At 34.3% G+C, this 24,207-nt stretch overlaps 1 protein-coding gene across 3 annotated transcripts in view; it reads right to left on the bottom strand.

Moving 5' to 3' along the window:
• The window catches only part of LOC126866853 (tachykinin-like peptides receptor 86C), a 47,809-nt gene that overhangs the window by 3,856 nt on the left and 19,746 nt on the right, over nucleotides 1-24,207 (bottom strand). For all 3 annotated transcript variants that reach the window (XM_050620837.1, XM_050620835.1, XM_050620836.1), the window contains 4 exons: nucleotides 16,263-16,476; nucleotides 11,891-12,025; nucleotides 6,077-6,157; nucleotides 3,463-3,613 (listed from right to left, as the gene is read on the bottom strand). In XM_050620837.1, the coding sequence (XP_050476794.1) occupies nucleotides 3,463-3,613; nucleotides 6,077-6,157; nucleotides 11,891-12,025; nucleotides 16,263-16,476 (581 nt within the window). The remainder of the gene's footprint in view (nucleotides 1-3,462; nucleotides 3,614-6,076; nucleotides 6,158-11,890; nucleotides 12,026-16,262; nucleotides 16,477-24,207) is intronic.

Genomic DNA, 24,207 nt, shown 5'->3' with positions numbered 1-24,207 from the left:
TTTGCATATCATGTGAATACTATGCATTCTTATATTTCCTGCAAATGCATAAATCTCTGCAGTATAGTAATAATTACAATTTTTGTGAAATCCTTAGTCTGTCTGAAATCTGTACTCGTACATACATGCATAGTACATTCTCAGGACATAATATGCATGAGATATTATAGATACATGTGCACATACATGGATACTGACATGCATCTTGATTGATGAAGGAGATAATAGAAGATATGATAAAAAAAACTATATAATTGGTTTCAATTAAAAAAAAAAAGATTCCTATATATATTATAAATACGTCTGGATGAGTTTCATGAGGCAAATAATATGCACTAAAAGACAAATTTGAAAAAAATGGTACTAGTTTTATTTCAACATAAGTCGTTCTGCCATGTCCGATAGTCTCAAGGTAATTTTCGGCACATTATTATTTTTCATTCTCACAGCCTAATTATCAATTCGCTAACTCGGCTAGTCTTTCTGTCGTATTATTAATTGTCTTAACTTACTTCTGAATTATGGTTCTATATTAAAGTTATTATTTGTTGGTTGAGAAGAAATTTTCTAATAGCTATATTACATCTTCGAAAAAACGCTCTCACAAAAATCATTTTCCATGTTAACAAATATTTCGTAGCTCTTTGATAACAAATTAAATATTAATCCGATGAAAACCACCTCTGGATTAATCGATCAAGATTAATCAAGATTAATCAAGATTAGAAAATGTAGACTTAACATTCTCAATGAATTATCACGAGGATCGATTAATATTTTGCAGTAGATTTCCTCTGAGCTAAACTTTTAAGTAGAAAGAGTTTGATCGGTTGTCCCAAGAAACATTTAATTAATTAGATTCTGCGTTCTTGTCATACTTTTTTTAGAACAAAAGTACGACGATAATTTAACCTGCATTATCTAAGTACCTTTAATGAATGAAATTCCATTCATTCTGAAGGTTCTTCAACTCAACGGTCAGTTGAAAAAAAATTAGTCCTCAGGAAACTCGATTAAAATGAAATTCTCACTCAAAAGAATTAATTGAGAAAACTCTACAATACGACCGTCGTTATTGAAAGCTAAAACGTTACTTCATTCTAGTCAAATCTAACATGAAATCATATGTCACCGTCAAAAACACGACGTTACTCGAAAATGAGATCGTATCATATATTTATATGAATTTCTTTTCTCGTATTTTACTGTGCTGAGTCAAATCCTGTTGTACTTCCCGCGTATCCTCACTCACGCGGTATAATTTAAAAAAGAAAGTGAACGTCGATCCTTTCTCCATACAGCCACAAAATATAATATTTACTCAAATTTACTATTTAATGAAAAATTACAATTTAATGGCGTGACCTGGTGCACAAGTGTTGTTTAAGGAATTGAAGTCCATCAAGTAAAGCGTAACGAGAATTTGGCTTATTGAGGTCTTGTAGTATAACTTGGCTCTTTTGCATTAGGTCTGCCTATAAGCCATAAACAATATAATCGTTGGTTTTCGTATACTCGATGAAAATAAACGATAGCATCTTGACGATCGATCAATTACTTAATACTATTTAATTACTAATTAATACAATTCAATTACTAATTAATAAACTTTTTTGTATCTTCCATAATTCGGCATCTTTCCCTATTAACTTTTCTATTCCAATTTCTTCAAACGCTGACAGTAACAATTCCGATTGTTTTCAACTTAACTCTCAGAGTAACTGCGATACTTCTGGGATGAGCCAATATAATTTTATCGCTAACCTCCCGATAATTCTACGACTTCTTTTACAACTCTTTTTTCAATTGCATAAAGAGCAGTTTTGCAAAGGTTTTCTTGAAATCAATGACACCTGGCGCGTACTGTTAGCTTTTGTTTGCTTCGTGTTAATTTTACGTTCTCGTCGCTCGCGAGGTGATTCCACGCTATCGGATATTTGTTATTCGAATGCAACGGACTCGCTCTTATTCAGCCCGGTATTATACCACTCGTTGCTGTAGAAACAGATTGTGATTTTTCTACAGCAATAATGGATTTCCACATACGACGATACATACATTTCGACTGTGTATAAGAAAGTCAGTTAAAGCAATCGTTGCACGTTAAACTCATCGCCATTCATATCGAGAACTAACTCTACGATACAAAGTTTCTCATGCATTTCTATTATCAGAATTTGACATATCTAGATTTTATGTTCCGATAAGCCTGTACTATTATAGTAGATAGGTCAGTGCCTACTGGGAAGTATGGTACGCGGTTTGGAAGCTTATGAGCAGAGTTCAACAAAAGTGCAGAGGACTCTACAAAATGTCAACGACGTCAATGATTTAGATAACATCGTCAGAAAAAAGTGCGCAGATGCAATATAATATTTTGCAAAAATTAAATATTACGATGTTAAATGCGATGAAAAATGCTGTCGCCAATGCATCGATCGATCTACATGAATAATCTGCACGTTTACAGGTAACGATTGTTTGCAAAAGAAATCTACACGCATTCCAAACGTCTACAAACAAATTCACATACATGGTATATATATGTCGAGTTCTCATTAGGGTTAGGGGCGTGTAACGAATCTTCATTGTTGTCATACAATAGAGAAGATATTTACTCATACAAATATGATTGTTACTGAATTTGACAAGTAACCGTGGCGATTAGATACTCGACGTGCTAATGACAATGATCTTAGGTTCAATAACGAATCCACGGTCAACGGGATTGCAAATGCGCTTTCTTCCAAAGTCTAAGTCGGATTCTTTGTTAAAAACGTCAAGTATTCACTGATCGTAAAGACGGTGAGTAACTCGCTGATGAGATCGCACGTAAATGTGACTGATGAAACTCTGCTCTCCTTACGATCGCGTTCGTTTATATTATATTGATCGAGGGGGTACCGATAAATTTCTAATCGCCTTTGTTAGACGGTTCCACGTAGCGGCGACATTGTTTCTGCCCGGAGTTTGATTATTAATACAATATGTGTGTGTCCTACGATATTGATACTCCAAGGCAAAACCACACGTGCCTTGATTTGTCTTTGAACACGTGTGCCGCTACAACTATATTTTTAAGGAGAGCTATACGACTACTCCATACCTCTGCTAGGTAAAGACGTCCATCCCGTGACCGTGGCTACGTTTAGCGATCAGTCGTGTCACTTCGAGCCCAAGCCTACTGTCATAAATCTCGGCCAAACATAATAGGATTAAATCATAAACAACTACTTCCAAGTTTCGTTATTTAAGTACAGCTATAATAAAAAGTCTAAGCTGAAGTATTGGGGACCTTCCCAAACATTCCAAAAGAAAGGCTCCGATGTCCTTTCATCTCCGACATATATATTTATTTATTACATATGCACGCTTTTTAAAAATACCCATACCCACTGTAATTATATTATAGTCCTATTTTTCTAATATTATCATCGATTATATATACTTTACAGTTCTTACCTTCCGTTTAGATTTTATTGATTTCTTTTGGTAATACGTTAGCTCTCCTATGGATTTTGAGCCCCAGAGTTTTCGGCCCATTAGAGTATAACATATTGCCATCAACGCCATAGGTACTAAATACGTTACGCTCAAAAATACGATGTTATAACTGTAACAAAATAAATACTTCATTGAAAATACTAAAATAATTTCATGATATTTAGATATATGAACTGTTGCACCCTATAATTAAGGGTTTAAGCTTATTTTTTACAACTACTACAGGTTACTTATAGGCAAATCTTTGAAATTAGTGATCGGATCGATATCAAATCAATACTATCGATAACAGCTCGCAAATTATGACGTGTGAATAGTATCTAAGGCGTAGGTATCAAAAATACACAAATAATAATTGTATCGATATGTAAGTACAAATAACATTGTGTCAAAGCGCGTTTTTCTTTGATAAGTCGCAAGATACGCAAAATTCGATAGACATGTAGACTTTTGCGGCTGATCGTATGTATTCATCGTTTGTTACAATATTTACGGAATTTTTCGCGATCTTCGTGAAAAACTGAAAACGTGATATAAATCCAGCATTTTCTAAGAATTAATTAAAAGAGTCGCGTGGTGCAATACACGTAGTTATATAAAATCCAAACCCCGGGGAAATTCCATAACACTGACAGGAATCGTCCGAATATACTTTGCGATATTGCACAAGTTTTATTACTTCTCCACAATACTGCACAATGGAATGTGAATGCGAGAGAACGAAAAATGTTCGCATAGTAGCTTCTTTTTAGTAGTGGGTCAATTCAATGCTGTCATCGATCAATTATATCTGAACACTGCAGTCAGTTTTAACTTTAACGTTCAAGCGAGTCAAAATTATAAAGCCATCGAACGATCAGGAGAATAAAATGATTTTAACAACATGGTAATTCGAAACGTTTACTTATTCAAATTTGTTGCCTTAAATAGATAATAAGAAATAGATAATAAAAATAAATTAATGGAATGAAATTACGTGAGGTCGGTTAACGTGGAATTTATCCAAATTATATTATCTATTATATATTATACTTATGTTATTATATATTAACTATTTATCTGCGAAATCGACACTTTTACCTCGTTTAAAAATTGCTCTGCACAACTCTGTTACTAGTTATTATTGGTAGCAAATATGTAATACGTAGCACTTGTAGGAGAAATGAATGAATATGAAAAGCAAATAACTATCTCCTCTTTGGAGAAGATCGAGATAGGTGCGTGATAGATACGTCTATAACAATCGAAGCGTTCACACGACGATTCTCCAGCTGGGTTAATTTCCCACCGACAAATGTGAATTTTAATAAAAAAATCAAACGGTAAATCGCGTATCCACGAAGAAACATCGCGTGTTTACCCAAGTAAAGTAACGCATAATTATTTAAAGATAACATCTAACTAAATATGATGATATATTATTTAAATAATCACTTTCCAAATATTTTATTTAAATAAAGCCCAAGCTTGATGAATCGGTGGAGAAAGAATGAATAGGCAAATGTTTGAGCTACACTACTTATTGTTAGCTTAGATGATGTTATCCTTTGGTGTTAACTAGATGATGATATCCTCTTCGTCCAATTGAAGGGTCGTAGACTACAGCAGATAGCTTCCTTTGTATTCCTCTTTTCTTCCTTTCCTCATTCCTTTAGCCAAAGAGATATCCAATATTGCGTCTGACCGGCTCCTCTTCCAGCTTTAGCCAAACAGAAAGTCGATGATTGTTGAGCTGAGAAGTCGGAAGATGCTCAGTTTGCAGCTTTTCTTAGTTCTTGGAGGCTTCCAGGTTAAACGTTTGTTAGGTACGCTGCCGATGATTTTAAACTATTTTTTGTTTTAGACTATGTCAATATACGTTTGGCTGGGTTTACATTGGTCGACACATTATTATGATTAACATGATTTCAGTCTTTTTTGAATCGATGAAGGTGGTAGACTACACTGGCTATGGATTCACGCAAAGAAGATACCAAAGTGCTCTACCCTCCGTAAAACAAATGACTCGTGCTATTTCTCATAACGCACGTCGATGTATGTGTCACAAGAATCCATTAATTCTGTTTAAATGAATTGTTGTACTAAATCACAATCCATGAATATTGAAGAACCAGCTCGAAGAATCAAATTGTTTTCCGTACGTTCCCCGAATGAGTTCCATTGCAGCTATGCTACAATACAACCGGGAAAGCATGATAAATTCAACGGCTGACTGACAACGAGTCGCACTTCTTGAGTGGCGGAGGAAATCTTGCAAAATGAAGGAATATTATAATACAATTTTTCAGAACGTTATAACTTGAGTAACTGTCATGCTGCTTGGGACCTAAGAAAAGGCTACAATCAGTTACGCAAGCTTACGTATACTTGACTATTTAATCACTCGTCGAATTCATTGCATATTCAATAATAAATGATTACAGCCTCGTGAGATCTTACAAGTGCTGATTTATGAACGTTTGTAGTCACTGCTTGTACCGAAAAGTCTAAAGAATGGTGCTGCTATATCTATATATCTTAGAAACGTAATTTAATGCACAAGATTGTAATGATTAATACATACTACACTTACGAGTATTCCATTCTGCTGAACAAATAAGTTCCGTCTGGCCAAACCAGGTAACACGAAATCCTAGTCTTGCCATTCGAATACCTATAATTAAACAGTACATTTGACATTACAAAAAGATGACACTTTTATAATAACTTTTATATATATATGTCGGGTTGTCATTAGAATTTGTATTACGAAATGTTTCTTCATTTGAATTAGCCATCGTTTTACAAAACAGAGAATATATTTACACGAACAAACAGGGTTTTACAAAATATTATGAATAATGAATTTTTTTTGTAAATGATATGATTAATTAACAAATGATAAATTAATTAGTAATTATATTAAAGAATAATAAGTTTTATCGAACAATAATAGGAACGAATAATATATCTTACGAATTACTAATTTAACGAATAATGAAAATTAACGATTGATAAATTTACAAATATTAAATTTAATTTATGCTTTAAACAAAGATTCGGGGTTCAAACGAATCCACGGTCAACGGGAAAACTTTAAACAATTTTATAACACAAAAATACGTTTGCTGAATCACTCGGTAAATTACTCGATGTATCACTTTCCAAGGCAATCTCACGAATGAATATCTGATTAAAATCTTTTTCGTTATACGACTGCATTTGTTTGTTATGTTCTCGCTGGAAACATCGAGAAGGTTCCAAACGTTGTTGCTAAGCAATATCTGTCAAAAGTTTGTTGTATACTCTTTGGAAACATCGAGAAAGATCCAAACGCCGATACTAGGCAATTTCTGTCTTCATGAAGCAAAACGTTTATCCCGTGACCGTGGCTACGTTCAGCGACCAGTTGTCACCTCGAACCCACTTTCACTTTTCACAAATGTCAAACAATTACAGATGACAATTACTTAATTACAGTTACAATAAAATCTAAACTAAAGCATTAAAAGGCTTCCTCAAAATTGCATAGGGAAGGCTCCGGCTTTTCATTTCATCTCCGACATATATATATGTCGGGTTTACATTAGAATTAGGGTTAGGGGCGTGAAACGAATCTTCGTTTGGGTTACACGTTGTCGTTATGCAATAGAGAAGACATTGACTAGTGCAAATACGATTATTATAGAATCGGACAAGTAACCGTGGTAGTTAGGTACTCGAGAAACTAATGACAATGATCCTAGGTTCAATAACGAATCCGCGGTCGACGGGATGATAGATGAACGTACTCACAAAATCTAAGTCGGACGCGTAACGTTCACTGGTCATAAAGGGTTACTCCTTTCATCAATGAGATCGCGAGCGAGAATGCCTTTCCCGTCCCGATGATGCCACACAGGAAAACTATAACGGGGTGTGTCTAAGGATACGAGATCATCGGATTCGTCGAGAAAAGCCTTCGTTCAGAAAGTAAGGGAAATTGGCGTTGCTGCTAATTGGTCAATCTCCATATCGGTGGTTAGAAAAAGATGCTAGCCGCCCTCGAGGGAAAGTTGCTAGTGGGAGACGCCGCTCGTTGAAAAATAGGTCTCCCCTATTTTCCCGTAGTTGGGACAAAGACTGTTTGTCTGTTTGAAGGACTTTAGTTGACTAAATCTTAAGATTTATAACGGGCCCTCGAGCTAGCCGAACATGTACTGCGGAGACGCATCGACATCTGGCAATCATCTTACTCGAAGAATAGGGTCTGCGTGTGGCGAGCCACGGGACAGAAACCGTTGGAATGTTTACTGTCGCGTGTCGCCACGAATATTTCTTTTAAGGAGAGCTATAGAATTACTCCATACCTTTGTTAGACAAAGCGTTCATCCCGTGACCGCGGCTACGTTCGGCGACTGACTGTCGCCTCGAGCCCAAGCTCATTATCACAACTCTCGAACAATTACAATCGGATTGAATAACTACAATTGTTCAATTACAGCTATAGTAGGCTCTAGGTTACAATGTTGCGGGATTATCCAAAATTCCAAAGGCTCCGGTGTTCTTTCATCTCCGACATATATATGTATAATGTATTTAATTTTATGAAATTTTATTATTCAAAAAATGTTTTTGACAAACAATAGGAGGATACAGATGATACATCGCAGATCGTATATTAGATCTGCTTATTTATACAGATCCGTAAAATCAACATCCGGAATATCAAAACTTATCTTATGAAACTCTGAGCGAAGTCAATTAATGTCTCCCTTAGTTCACGAATTTGCTTATATAATTAATCACTAAGTAGAATAAGACAACAAAGATCGTGTATACATATACATTATACATATAATGCACACAATATTTGATCCTAACTAAAATTCAGATGCAAACAAGCACGAAATGAAATTAAATAAGTAACTACAATAGCATAAGTATATATGGATTCTTTCGTTATCACTTCTCTTTCTCTTTAAATCTCTTTATATAGACATTCTTCCCATTTCATTTCATCCATCCATTCATTCGTTCCTTCATTTGTCCGGTAACTCACTCCTTCATTCGTCTATTCATTCACTCCTTCATTCGACCATTTATTCATTCCTTCATTCGTCCAATCATTCACTCCTTCATTTGTCCATTCATTCATTCCTTCATTCATCCATTCTTTCATCTATTACCAATCTATTTTTTACTTGTACTTTATTTCCCTAATATGCGTTTACACTTTTTCACCCTTGTCTTCTGCTTTCACTTTGCTCTGAAGTAAATTTAAATTATCACGCTGATATTTTATTTTTATTGTCGAACTGGCTTTGTCCTTCTAACATTATTCTAACCAAAAAGAAGTTACGGCATCTGGAAGGTCGCCTTTAAGCAAGAGTATGAAAATGGATAGTGTTTATCCTTGTGTTTAAAAAACGTTTACGAGCGTTTGCACTTTTTACCATCTGTATGTCTAGTTTAACTCTTGTGTATGAGCATGTCTATGTTAATATTACGTTGTGTCAAAGCTATTTTTCAGCGTTTTATCTGTATAGAATCCGTTGCGTTTGTTGCCTTACTCTTCCAATTACTTCTATGGAGGCAACTTCACGTACTAGAAGGAACATTAAATTTCTATACTCGGAATTTCATGAAGTATAAATCTGCTATATCTTTTGTAAACTGTGGGGCCTTTTAATGGCGTAGAATGGCATAGATTCCTTCTCTACGACTTGCATAAGCTTCTAAGCATCTATCGTTGGGTTTAACGATCAACTGAAATCGTCGCCTTAGCTGCCCTACATTCGTTTATGTAGTAATGATTGCTCAGTATCAGAGATTTAAGGCTATTAAGTAATAAACGAAATCTTTAATGCATATTTTGTATGTTTGTCTTATGTTCGCCTTTATTTTATCTTTGTTTATAAAAGTGCTCGATCTCAGGAATATTTCTCTTAATTTTTAAGTAGGTACCTATCAATAAGTATAATAAAAAAAACTTCGAACGTAGCTCTTTTATCTTTCCGGTTTATCTTATTCTTGTTTGTAGAAACGTTCTTTTATTATCGACTACTCTATATACAGAGTGAGCTACGGGAAATAGAATACTTAATATCTCCCTAGTTTGTCGTATAAAAGAATTTTGTAGAATAAAATTCTACTGTTTGACTGAGCATATATAACAATTGAAGTTCTTTCTCAAATTATTAGTTTTCAGAATTGTTTGAAGCCGCCGATATTAGTTTAAATGTTATCATATATTTTTAACTTGATAGATGTAATTCATCGACCTGTTATAATATGACTTAAATAATCTTGTACTCACACTAAGAAATTTAGGATCAACGAGAATATTATTTGGAGAAATTATTCTATTCGAACTAAATTAGACGTTCAAATGACGACTCTCGGTAATCATACAAGTACTTAATAGCACTGTATATAGGATATTAAACTATTTCATCCATTTCTGATGACATAGATGTTCAACACTTAATTACATTCTTTCATGCTTTCATGCTACAGTGGTTGATTACTCGCGATAAATATCCTCCTCTAATATTATTTACATTATCTGCAGCAAGAAATGAAATTTTGTGGGAATTGCAGGCTGCTATCTCTCTTCAGCTTGTTGGCTTCTTAAATACAGTGACATTATTATTCGAACATAACACTATCTCTGCATTTATATATATTCTGATTCTGATAATATTATATATATGATTCTTTATTTGTACAATAAGTAGTAATAATTTTTTAATTCGTTTATTGATTCTTCCTGATTGATTTAACTTATATCTCTCAGATCAAGCTTATTTCGAGGTCAAATATGATCTGATGTTAGATACTACGAAGTTGAAATATATGGATCACGTTAAAAGACATTCGTTGTCTTGAAACATTGTAAGAGAATATGACTTGGAGAAAAGTTTCTTCTATCATGTACTTCTTGTATATCTTTAACCGACTACCCAAACGTCTCTTGTCCTCGGAATGATGGAACAGTGGGAAGGAGAAAAAATATTGAACGTCTTCGAGACATTTTCTACAAAGTGTCATGTGCTTAGCCACGTGTAGACAATTGCTTTCTCAGCGACACGCGAAGGCATCGGGAATATAAACCAACCGCAACACTTCGATGCTTAAACTTTAAAAATCCTCGAGAGATCCTAATAGTATCATACTTATCTATTATTTTGCGTTACTGTACAGCTTACTGTTTTCTACGAGAAACGGCATAATTATTGTCCGGCATAATACGTGTGTGCACAACTTTCAGTCCAATTTCAAAGGATCATGTTACCAGCACATTTCATAGAAAATCCTACTTTACTTAAAACATAATTTATTATGGGACCTTATTGTCCAACACTCTTTTTAGTTCCAATACCGCGCTCTGCGTTATAAAAGACTTCAGAATTCAACACTTGTGTTTCTTATATCGTTCCGAAATATATATCGTGTCTTAATTGGATATTGCACAACGACATAGAAAAGGACACCAGGAAAGGTGTCAGAAAAGGATAACAAGTCGATGGTACAATAATACGGAGAAGCTTCATTGGGATAAGAAGCACGGATGGTGGTCTTGTTCTGGTCTGAAGTGTCGTGTGTTAAACACTGTCTCTTGAAATAGATACGGAGGGTCTGTGTCAAAAACTTTGGTAATATAGCGTTGTCCGAAAAGTTTCTTTCGTTTTATAAGGAAATAATAGACGCAAAATGTTGTTTATTTTATATTAGTTTATTGAATTATACACGAACACGATAATAGAGATATAACGAAATCGATCATACCTAATTCAATAAAATAATATAGAACAGAAATTGTTGTTCATCTATTATCACCGTATGAAACGAAAGAAACTTTTCGGACAACCTAATAGTATGCCCGTGGTAACTCTAGACTCAGGACAGTCCTTTATCGCTTAACGAATCCTTTTATATTATTATCTTCCGTGGAACGAAGGCTAAGTTCGTTTCTTGGAACAAAACTTCGGTTCTCATCTGGTAGTGCTTCTGAAGACATTCTGAATTCATTAACCTTTTACCATATATATACGATATATGTACGATCGATTTCAATTAGTTTCTGAAATATCGAGCTTACATATATTTAACGATTTTTTAGAAAGGAACTTGGTTGGAATAGGAAGCACAGATGTTGGTTTTGTTCTTGCCTGAAGTACTGTGTGTTACACACTGCCTCTTGAAACAGATACAAGGGGTCTTTGTTAGGAACTTTGGAGATTTTAGTGTGGTTTCTTGCTGCGAATATTTCAGCATATATATGTAATAAATAAAATATATTGATGCATCATTTTAAAGATCTTACAACGACAATTTCGTTGATTTATTTTTTAATCATTTCTATTTTACTAATTGCGTAATTAATTATCTAAATGAACATATATAAATAATTTAAAAATACTACCTTCTAGACTCTGTTGTTGAATATAACAAACATGGTACAGCCAAAGTTGAAGAGATGACCCATATTAGAAAAACAATCATTATCGTCTTTTTCCGAGACATATGATGTTTCAGAGGTCTCATAATGGCCATATATCTGCAACAGACAATCACAGGATTTATAAACTTTGCTATTATTCATAACCATCGCTTATCATTAACGGAGATCTGTCGTTTTCATGTGTCACTTTTATGTGCCAGTTTTATGTTGTACTAGTAGTCGCTAGTAGTAATTATACATATGTACATATAATGGCTAGCCTGGTTGTTATATTATTCGGATTGATTATAAAAAAATTTGTGTTTGATAGCTTTCGAATGTGCTGGAAAGAAAATACAGAAAATAATTTTATCCAAAGATAATTACACCACAGATTTAATTTGTTTATTGATTATTATTTTTAAGAAAATCTTAATTTTTGCTAAGAAACCTTTTAAACGGTCGACTTAAAAACTGACAGTATAATATAGCGAATACTTCGACGAATATCCCAGAATTCTTTCAAATTTTTTGAAAGACTAGAACAGTGAAAAAATTAAATGTAGATATAAACGATTTTATTCACAGAAACACAGAAAAAAAACATCTTCATCAGACAAAGAAATATCCTTTTTATTGGCAAACAATCTGAAACGCTTCAATAACTCATACAATTATTGATATTTCGAAATTAAAAAATTTTTTCCATTTTCTCGCAAATATCTATGATATGTTTCCTATAAATTTGTAATTCTATTGTGGTGGTCCTTTTATATTTATCAGCGACTTAAATACTTTTTCAAACCTGATTTCCATTATCTTCACATCCAAGCTATAAATTTGTTTGTTAGCTAACCTTACCCTTTCTGTATTTACAAACAAGATATTCATATGATGCATTATTATCATTTGTAGATGTACAAAAACAGTCTGTCCTACTTTTTACCGACATTTAATTATAGATAATGAAAAATCGACACGATATGTCTCGCATATAGTATCGTGTGAACGTTTTGTCACAGGATATCTCGTCCGCGAATATGAAATGCCCGCGAATATGAAAATGCTTCAGCTTGCTCTTTCAAGTATAACAACATAATACATCATGGCTAAGAAACGTATTTGAATGGAACACTTCCGGAAAGATTTTTATTCAGCATTATACGAAACATTTTGAAATTTTATTAACTTTGTAGCGAGACACGACTATCGTGATTACATTTTGAATTTGAAAATGTACATAGAAATTAGAAGATATTTATTGGAAGCATATGCTTCGCGAACGTCATCAGAATATTTGAATAATCAATTATTCGCCACATTAAAAAGCCACAATATTTAATAAGATCATCTTTAGTTCTAATTGTACGTTTAAGACTACTATTTATGCTGTATACTAATTTTTCATTAACTGCTTGTAACTTTTATATACATATTTGGATTGGTTTCAAATTATACTATCATAATCGCAGCGTGTCTCATTACGGTGCTAACGAAATTTCAAAATGTTTCGTACAATGCACGTAATATATTCATAAAAAAATTTGATCGCGAGCTACTTACCACTTACTGCTTCGTGAATAGTGCCAGATACTACTTTTACATTGAGGTGACACTGATAGAGAAAGTAGGTCAAAATCTATCTTTTCATCTTAAGCTGCATAATTAAAGTCGTATACAAGTACGCGTAAACAATGGAACGACGAAACAAAGTTAGTTAGTGGAAATCAATTACATACTGTCTGCGCGGGCGAAGAGACAAATCCTTTAAAAGACAGAAAATGAAGACCGAAGTAAAACGAAAAGAACTAGCTGACGTAACAGAGGAGAGCTAGAACACAGAAAATTCAGAGAAAGCAAAAAGTGAAAGCAACCTGATTCTTATAAGCCTGGTTAATAAGGCCTAACTAAAATCAAGTTAGCAGTTGTCAGTTAAGTGGCCAGGTGGAAGTGAAAGGAAGGAAGAACAGGAAACGTAGAAGGTGAAAGAAGCTACAAGAAGATAGGGTAGTATCGGTTAAGGGTCGCGTAAAGCCATGTGAAAAATATCGAGAGATTGGAGAAGAAAAGTAGAAAGGCCGGTTAGGAAATCGAAGAATGACGAGGATGTGGTTGGATGGCTTGGCTATCAGAATACCTATAATTAAATTCAATCATCTCACTTACTTGTGAACACTAACGAATTTGACGATTGCATCGTCCCCCTTTAAACTATATTGCATCGTAGTGCATACCTATTGCCGTATATTGCTTTGTGTTTCTTTTCGATCCGAATTTTATCTATCTATTGCTCACTTATTTTCTCAGTCTTTCTATTTCTCTAATCCATTTTATTTCCATCCCGTCCCCTCAACTCTCTAATGTACTTGCTAATGCGCTTGCTTTGCCTATTCTCTATCGATTTTTCCATAGGTATATAATAAATGTCTCAAACACCCCTCTGTTTCTTCGCATAAGTTACATAGTATATCATTTTCCAATGCCTCCTTCTTTCATCCGAAGTGCCATGTGGTCCTTGCCGGAATATGTATCTTGCAACTTCCATATACATTATCGGATCGATTCCAGGTTTTACTCTATATATTAATTTCCAGAATTTACATCATAGCTATGTCTCATTAGCATAATGAAATTTCAGCAGATCTGTATAATATACGTGATATTTTGGTAAAAAGATCTGTTGTACCTTCATCCAACATATATAAGATACGTATAAATATACGTTGATAAAAGTCGGCCACTTCTTTTCAATAGCGAAGAGTAAGTTATTCTCGCCAAACTTACAATGAATGAATATATTAATTATACTTTCATCTTACAGCTAAAAACGAGTCAACCAAGTGCAATCACTGTAACTGCATTCTGTTTGTAGATCATCTTAATTGTAGCAATATGTCTAAATCATAAAAAAACATTGAAAAAATCTTCCTTATTTTCTGAAAGATATTAATTTGTATCGTTATAAATATAAGTGCGCGCTTGAAACTTTTTCACGAAGAATCGCCAACACACACAAACAATCTGAGATAGAAAGACGCGTGCAATCAATAATTCCAGATTCTGAAATGTCGATAGCTACGTGCCAGCACGGGTAATAATTGTTTCTTCGATTCAGCCGGCATCCGTAGAGATAAATTTAAAACTTGTCCGAGCTAAAATAGTTAGAGATTGTAAGACAATTGTTAGTATTGTACAGGATGTCCCTTTCTAATCCCTGTACACCCTAATTGCTTCAAAATATAATTTTAATTATCGCCCTAAATTTTGTTCCATAGCTAAGTATGCAGTATTTGCAGCATAGCAATGTATTGACCAAATAGAAAAAAATAAAAATTATATGTTTGATTTCGAAACGAATATTAACATGGTGTGGCTTTTTCTCAGAAAGGAAAACATAAAAAGCAATGAATAACGGGTAATTTATAATCTTGAATAATAATTAACATTACAATAGTACTTGTTTCAGTTAAATATTGAAACTTGTCAAATACATTGTTTTTCTCATCTTGATCCAGGACATGTAAGTATATCCCATAACGGAAGAGGAAGAGAGGGTAGGCACGTTTTCTCCTCTTTGGAAATGAAATTGCATCTGCCCCCTCCTTTCATTTCCTATTATTTTCGTTGACAGGGTTATAAAATCTTTCTGGTACGTTAACAGCTTCTAAAATAATTTCTAACATATTTCAATTTTAATCATTCTGCAGAGGTGGAACCGCTACGCTAAGAAAATAATTAAAATTTGAGAGGAGAATGCAAATGGTACGTAATCAAATCTTTGCATCTGACAGAGAGACTATTGTTCGATTTACGTAAATTGCTCTCATAATTTATTTCTGGACACGTTTATAATTCACACATAAAATCATTGTCTTCGTAATACTATTTAAATTATATGCAGATTAATCATTGTGATCAAATATACATACATATGCATTTATATACAAGTTGAAAAGTTTGGACGACGTTAGGATTTCAAAAGGAATTATGACTTCTTTAAATTTGTTCAGCTTCACGGGGTACAGCTGGAAATTCAAGACTACTCTCAAATTTCGAGCAAAACTAACTTGGGGTACAAGTAATCCTTATGTGAAATCTGGAATCGATCGACCACATAATTATCGAGAAATTGTTAATAATAGTCGATATTTTAATGTAATGACATACGAATCTCTCAGAAGCCAAACTGGCCAATTCCACTATTTACTAATTCCTTAATTTCATTACATAGGCGTACGATTAATATTTAATTCTCAAGAAACAAATGGCGTATCTGCATAAGTTCATGCATAGGAAGAATGTCACAAATAATAATAAATTCAACTACTGGATAACTTTGTCGATCGAAACTTACCTATCGAAGGAAATGGTGACAAGAGTGAGGACACTTGAAGAGACCGTGACATGCGCTACAAAGTTGTTGATAGTGCAGTATGCCACGCCAAATGGCCAGTCAGAATTCAGTAGAAAAATGAAGTTGAAAACACAGTTAAGTAATGACATCATCAGGTCAGCCACGGAAAGGTTAACTAAAAAATAGTTGGTGACCGTGCGCATCCGTTGATGTGCTGAAAACATATAAACCTGTGATTAATTAAAATCCTATGGAAACTAACATTTTATCGTTATTATAAAATTTAATCAAAGGATTCACTGAAATTGTTGAATATACATATCTGTAAAACACGGGCATCAAGTGAATAGTTGAGATATACTTTCATATAAGTGACATGTCATCACATCATTTCGTACAGACATACTCAACGCGGATTTTGTCTAACAATCTTTTGGTAATTTTTTTACGTACAGATATTTTGATTTGACTGTTTTTAGAGGATGTCATTCTTCGTACGACCTTTGTCTGATTGTCTGTAATGTGTCTGACTCATGTTACTAGATTTCTTTGGATGATTAAAACAATATAAATATCATAGAGTAACAGATTTTCAACAATGTGAATGATACGGATAACATTGTCAGAAAAAAACGCGTAAATATGATATTTTGTAAAAATATAAAAATGACGTATATGTTTCAAACACTACTTGATTACAAAGAGGTTTTGATCATGTAAAGCAGAAAATAACTCTCACTCGGAATTCAGATGAAGTATTTCCATATAAGTAAACTCATTGCTGGTATATTTCTACGTATGCAGGATAATCCTTTATTTCGCACATAAACATGACATATGTATCGCAATACGTGTATGATGGATACTGATTGTATATTGTCGCCGATGGAAGCGGTCAGGCGACGATTCTCGTGAGATACAGCGTCGCCATACATACTGATTTTTAGTATCCTCGTACGCCAGCTACCGGCGACATTTTGTGCATCCATTCGGATTATGACGAAGCATAGAAACAAGCATGAGAAAAACTTCAGAATGTTGAAATTTAATTACTGCGAATTATGAGCACAGAAAGGTACTTCAATATACAATAAAGAAGAAATACGTTGATTTATTTAGTTCTTTATTAAAATCATCAGATATATTATACTAACATTATTTGTGCCTTTGAAATTATTTACAGGCTTGTCTTTAATTTCATTAAATTTTATTGATATTGCTATATACAGGGTGTTCCCAATTTTAATGTCAAACTTCTGGGACGTGTAAGGAGACCGATAAATTAAAAAAAAAATATGTTCTTTAGATAATTGCACGTTTTTGCTTCATTTTGAAGAAAATCCTTACAAACAATCAAAAAGGTTCTCATTTTTTTCACGTACTTATTTACACTCATTTATTCTGAGAGATCGAGCCATAGGTGCAGAACAACAAATATTACCAGACCAATGTACAGCTACGATTTAACTGATCAATGTAAACGTGTTCTCTGTCAAAAATTCAAGGTTCTCAACATTATCGTACGTAAAACGGATCAATACGTATTGTCAATACGATATTGTAAATATCATCGAACATTAACAGGACGGGTTGACGTCAAGAGAAATATTGTCAATATTTCGAATATTCACGGAAACTTGATAAAAAATACTTCTATTTCACAGATACATACGGATTCGGATATAAACCAATTCACCACAGTTACAAAAGTGAGCAAATTTTATTTAGATGATTGAATTGAAACAATGAAGAAGAAAGCAATGCAAAATTGAAATTCCACATAAAGCGAGACAATATTGTAGTATCGTGGACAAATAGCCTAAGAAATATCGGGTGAACCATAAACAATGTCGCGAGAAAACCTAAGTGCTGACAGGCCCATCAATGTATCGTGGGTCCTTCGGTCGAATGGTTACGCGGAAAAAAGGCCTACGTGATAGGGCTATGAGAAAAGACAAAGGGATGCTTAAGGGACAAAGACGAATTAACAGTCCGTCGTTAGTTGAGAAGTCTGTGAGAAAGTGTGGTCCGCGTGAAAGAGAGCGTTGGAACCGTGGTTACGAGAGTTGTAAATTAACTATTTAATTGTCTTAGTTATAGCACATTACTGTATTTAGTTCGCGTTAAATAACCACCGTTCCCTATTTAATCCATTTTAAATAAATAATACATCCTACAACATTGTATCGACAATATATATACACTATATCGATCGTCTGAGAATCTCTTACTTACGAGAATGTTGAGAAATTCGAAATATCGATAGTCTGAACGCACTTTTAGATTTAATGCTTGCATCGCTGCAGAAGGCCAGCATTTTAAACAGTATCTTCATTAAACAGATAGCAATATGAATAAATAAAATGAATATAGATCGTAGTTATAATAATAGTATAATAATTTGAACAATAATTGGTGGAGCGCGGACACAAGCTCAAAAAGATTCAATTTTTTTCAGAGAAAACTTTCATCGAGTAATATTTAATAAAACATTAGGATTAGTGCAGCAGGTTAGTATGCGCTGTGGTGGCTGTATTAAAGCGAAAGTCAGCACATGTTAGCAAAAAAAAAATCCATGGACGAGGTGGACATTAATTTAATATTCAACCAGCGCGCAACTATCGTAATGCGAGAGATAGGTTCAAGAAAAATGTCATGTTGCAAAAATCATGTTATATTCAGATTACATACGGCAAGCGAATCTATTTTTCATAAATGATTCTTTTAAACGTAATGCGAACTTTATATATCCAGAAAAGAAATCGTTCATATCCGTTGGAAAAGTCTCCGAAAAAAGTAAATAGTACTTTTCGTATTTCGTTGAAAATATACTTTTATAAGCTACTATTATAAGCGCGATTCTGTTTATGCGCGTGACAATATCTAAATAAATAAATTTGCGTGCAGGTAAATTTCTAATAATAAGCTTGTGATCAAAAATTTCATCAGGCAAATTTTGATCTATCCCTGTAGATCTATCAAGTAGGTAGGTTGAATGCATTTTTAATGAAGTGTCATACTAGTCACCTTACGGCAACGAGCGTTGCGCTGCAGCTTGTACGAAGTAAACTTTTGTGAAGGAGAAAATAAGGGGAATTAAAAGTTTCCTTTACACTAAACTTTTCATACAGTTCTGAAATAATATAAAGCATCGATACGAATATGTATGGTAATTTCAAAAGCAAGAATTTTTATTCCACGCATGCACTATAATCAATTATAATAATAACAATTATTATTGGACACTATGTTCACTTTCGGTCAGCTAGATCGAAGTAGTAAAAAATGCACAATTTTTTTTTAGCGAAATAGGCTATTGGCCATATAATAATACATTTTTCCATAATTCTAGTGCTATATCTTACGTTCTTAAAATACAATAAGGTGTAATACATAGGACAAGAAGTGAAAGCTTTTATAAGAAAATTTTTATAGATACGAAAAAATGATTGCGTTTACTAGTACAAAAAAATGAATTAAAAATGAATGGTTGGCTGTCTTATGCTAGATCTATACAGACTGAAGCAGTTGTGGCGGATGAAAAGAGAGTTGTGCGTTTCGTCCCGGAACTACCGGTGGACTCGTCAGTAAGGCTATGCCCGGTAGTCCCTGCCTTAGACGTAGAAGGAGTCTCGCTAGGTGCGGTATTTGTATCAATCGCTCGTATATTCGACCGCTAGCGAGTTAGACAGACTCGTTGTCGTCGTAGCCCTCTAGTGTTGGCGGTTGGTACCAGCGGATCGCCCGGGAGGTGTTGCGCCGCGTTGATGCCTCGACCTGTCGGCGTCCTGTTGATACCGATCCGTCACACAGGGTTTGCAAAAAAATATCGATCAATGTCAGTGGAAGCTGTTGTCGATTGAAAGTATTATTGGTAACAGTTCTTATTGATCACAGCTTGTATCGGTGAATTGATGTCGATGGAACTGTCGACAATCTCAATGCAACCCTGCGATGTATTAGTGCACCACGTGGATAAACTTGATGCGGCGTCAGATAACCTATTAGTATTGAATGCTAGGATAAATCTATTGCGACTGCAAAATCAGGAACAAGGGTCAGAAACACGAATGCGGCTTTCATAGGTAGGAAGAAATTTGTACAGGATCAAGCAAACTGGTATATAGCTAAGACTAGGGCTGAGATACAGAACAGTGGACCTCGTAACTTGCTATATAAAGTGGCATACTTCGAATGACAAAGGTATACCGTATACTGGATCCAAGTGAATAACATGTACAGGCGGACGTAAGAAGCTTTCTTATGAAAAAATAAGAAAAGAATAAAGAATGACATATTTTCGCCCAAGATTTCGAAAAGATTGAATTTGAAAATTTGTCTAGTATATTTGAATTTGGCTGAAAGAATGAAATACTTTCTATCCTATTGCAATTCTTCCATCGTTATTCTGACATTTCCAATCGTCGAAAGGCAAAATTACGATACGAAGGGAAAGAAATCTAAGACGGAATATTATAACGACAATTAGTATGTGCGGGTCAGGTTATTACAAGACCAGAGTCTTCTCATTAGCTCGGACAGGTATAATAAGTGACCCTAAATGTCAGAGTGATTACAAAGGGCAGGATATAGTTCATGTATTGTAGCAATGCCAGCTACTCGAAGAATCGAGAAAGTAAAAAATATGGAATAAAATTTGGCCGTTTAAGCTTTCACTTTCAAGAAAATAAATTTGAACATGTCTAGTGAAGAAATGGGTCTAATACACGCATTTCTCCCAGGATCAAAGCATCTTGTGAACAAATTTGAATCTAGATTTTTTTAACACTTTCTATCTAAGAAGAAGACTGATCTTCTGTCAAATATTTGAATCTTCAATCAGTTCGAAATCAGATATTATTATATCAAGTGTCATACGACAAGATTTTATCGTATAGTTTCTTTTTATTTTTTTCATAAGAAATCACCTCAAGCCCGCTTATTCCTGTTATTCAACCGAACCCCGTACATGGAGTTAAATATTGTAGCTCTATTGCTTGTTCCAAACTCCACTTAGGACGTTACGTTGACACTCTGCGAAATCTGATTCCAGTCCCCTTTGTAGCGTTTATGCTTTATACATCAGCCATTGTAGAATCGGGATCAAGTCTTTTTCGACGATATCGTTGAATTGTCGCATTCGTATATTCAAAATCCGTCAGTTTCTGAAGAAATTCTTCACGTCACTTACCGTCATACGAAGTCAAACGAAAAATAGATCTTCAGATCGAGCATTTCTAACTTCCTCGAACGCTTGTACTTGAATTATCTCAAGCTACGTTGCAACTCTTTTATCAGGGTATATGCATTCGTGTCATTTCCTTCAAAACTAACTATGGAATCTTTGTATTCCCGGAATAAAAGATAACAGTGGATTGTTTTTTAGGGGAAATTTAATACATTCAATGTATGCATTTATGCAACAAATTTGAAGACGCAAACATACACAGAACTTACGCGAAGTATTCAAAATATAGTATACAAATATAATATTCAATAGGTGAAACAAATCTTTGCTTAGATTCCATTTTTTATTTATATTTATAAGAGTATGAAATTGCATAAAAATCTACAAACTAGGTGTCATGTCAAGTATACTTGAACATGGATGATTCTGAACTAGATAGATTATTCTACGTGTGAAAGAGAGTTGGAAATGTGGAATAACATTTTTTACGAGACGAGAGAAATAAATGTGAAAATTATACAGCTGTGTCAGGCCAATTCTTAACTGGACCCGTTCAAACCTCATTCTCCTGAAAATAAAATCTTGAGCGAAATCTATCCCACATTTTTAATTTACCTTCGCATATACAATAGCCTCCTGATTCTTTACTCACAGCCAGTCGGTAATTAGCCACATTCTAGTATACTTGACAAACTCGCAAACTCGACTTTCTCGAAAACTAAGCCTCTCATTTTCTACTTTTCTTTTTTATTCTTTTAGAAGAAGTCTGCTTTTAGGTCCATTTGTGCATATGAGTCGAACGAACTCTATATAGCTTCTGCATACTCCAAAACTTTCATAGTTCTGATGATTAGGTAAGGATCAGGTTTAATGACCTGGCAGGATACATGTACGCGACGTGAGCCAACTCTATTTGAGAGGTGCATTGGGCTAAACACGCGCGTTTCACCTTCCTAGAGGATCCTTACTTAAGAAACCTAATACGAACTCAAGAACTCGCAGGAGACAGGAACTTCATGAACGAATCGGATTGCGAAATTGTCATCCCAGTGCAAATCATATTTGTTATAGAAATTGTGGCACGTTTGAGACGTGTGTATACTGATGTAAAATCAGAGTCGCAGCAGATGTTAACACATTGTTCAACTGTACGACGAATAAACTCGTGTATTCGTTATTCATGCACAAGGGTTATCGATCGGTAAATTCGTGTTTTCATGCACAAAGTGAACGTGTTAACTTTTACATGGAACAGCCGGTGGCATCAATTAGTTTTTGCATAATATAGTTGGTTAATAATGTATTAATAAGGTCTTGTAATTATAATTATTTGACGCTGAGACAACCCGATCGACAAAGTTGTATTATATGGGAGCTTTCATAAAGATTTACGATTGCAAACATTGCTGATTTGAATGGGTTTCAAGGATAATTAAACTCGAGCACAATCACAAGTATTGCGATAAATGAGTGGAAATATATGTCTCTCATGTAAATTACGTTACATACAAACCTCACTCGGTTTTGTTACACTGGCAATCTAGGAAATTCATGCGATCTAATCTCACTAAATATTAACCGGCTCAGGGGACGCGACGTGAAATAACTCGTTTCATCCGACGACTGCGCTTTTTCTTTTCCTCGTCTTCCCTTATGCGGGTTTTGCACTATCTAGTGGATTTATTTCGTGCAACCTGCATGAATCATAGAGTTTTAGTTTCCATCTTCTTGTTTATTGGTTATTCTCAAATAAAAGTTATTCACAGGGAAAATTTGAATAATTATGAATAAATTCGTATGCATTATATGTTATACGTACTATGTCCATATACCTATGGTATACGTTGTGTTTATTACTTTGCTTTTTTAAATCTCTACTCTGAAATTCCATAAACTTTAGTATTTTCGTATGAATTTCTGTGTCTAGGTAGGATTAATGTTTAATCTGTTGTTGGCGCGTTGCCGTTGATTGAATCCGCGGGTTAAACGCGAAGTAACTTCTACATGATGAGTTTGTATCATAGTTGTTTTACTATCGCGGTGACATTGTGAAATAGAATGTTTCGCACTACAAAATCTTAACCGCGTCGCAACACGTCGTGATAATTTATGAAGATATGTTGTACGAAGGACTAATTTTATTTACTGTGTTTACTTTTTACCGCAATTTACTTGTCTAATATAAGCTGCAAGGATCGTTGTCTACCATTGCGTGCCAAATGTTATAGTTTTCTTCTCTGAGATATGTAGGAGTATACTGGTGAACATGAGTTGATCAGTTTGACGATTACTGTGGTCCCTTGCTTTACGCTGCGCTATATTTGTCGTACAGAGAAGTTTCGCTGATTATTTGCCCTCAGTAAATAATAAACGAAGCCTGAAATACAATTTTTTCCAGATATTGTAATTGTCATGCGACAAATTTTAGAAGCCGCGGCATAAGAGTTAGTATCCTTAATTTCAAAATTTTGGTTACGGATAAGCGTTATGAATGATAAACATTCTTTCGATAAGCCGTAATTATTGTCGATAGGAATTTTATTTTGGCCATGAATAACCATTATCAATGACGGAAATTTAATTTTAATTATCAACAACCAATATATATGACCGGAATTTTTCTTGGTTGCCAGTATAACCATTATCGATGGTCCGAATTTTATTTTAGTTACCGATAACCATTATCGTTGGGCAAACATTATTTTTGGTTACATGCGGTTATTGTTAATTGCTATTAACATTATTAATAATTTTGTA

This window comes from Bombus huntii, chromosome 6 (genome assembly GCF_024542735.1).
Source record: "Bombus huntii isolate Logan2020A chromosome 6, iyBomHunt1.1, whole genome shotgun sequence".
Classification (NCBI taxonomy): domain Eukaryota; kingdom Metazoa; phylum Arthropoda; class Insecta; order Hymenoptera; family Apidae; genus Bombus; species Bombus huntii.
This window is presented reverse-complemented; position numbering and strand designations above follow the sequence as displayed.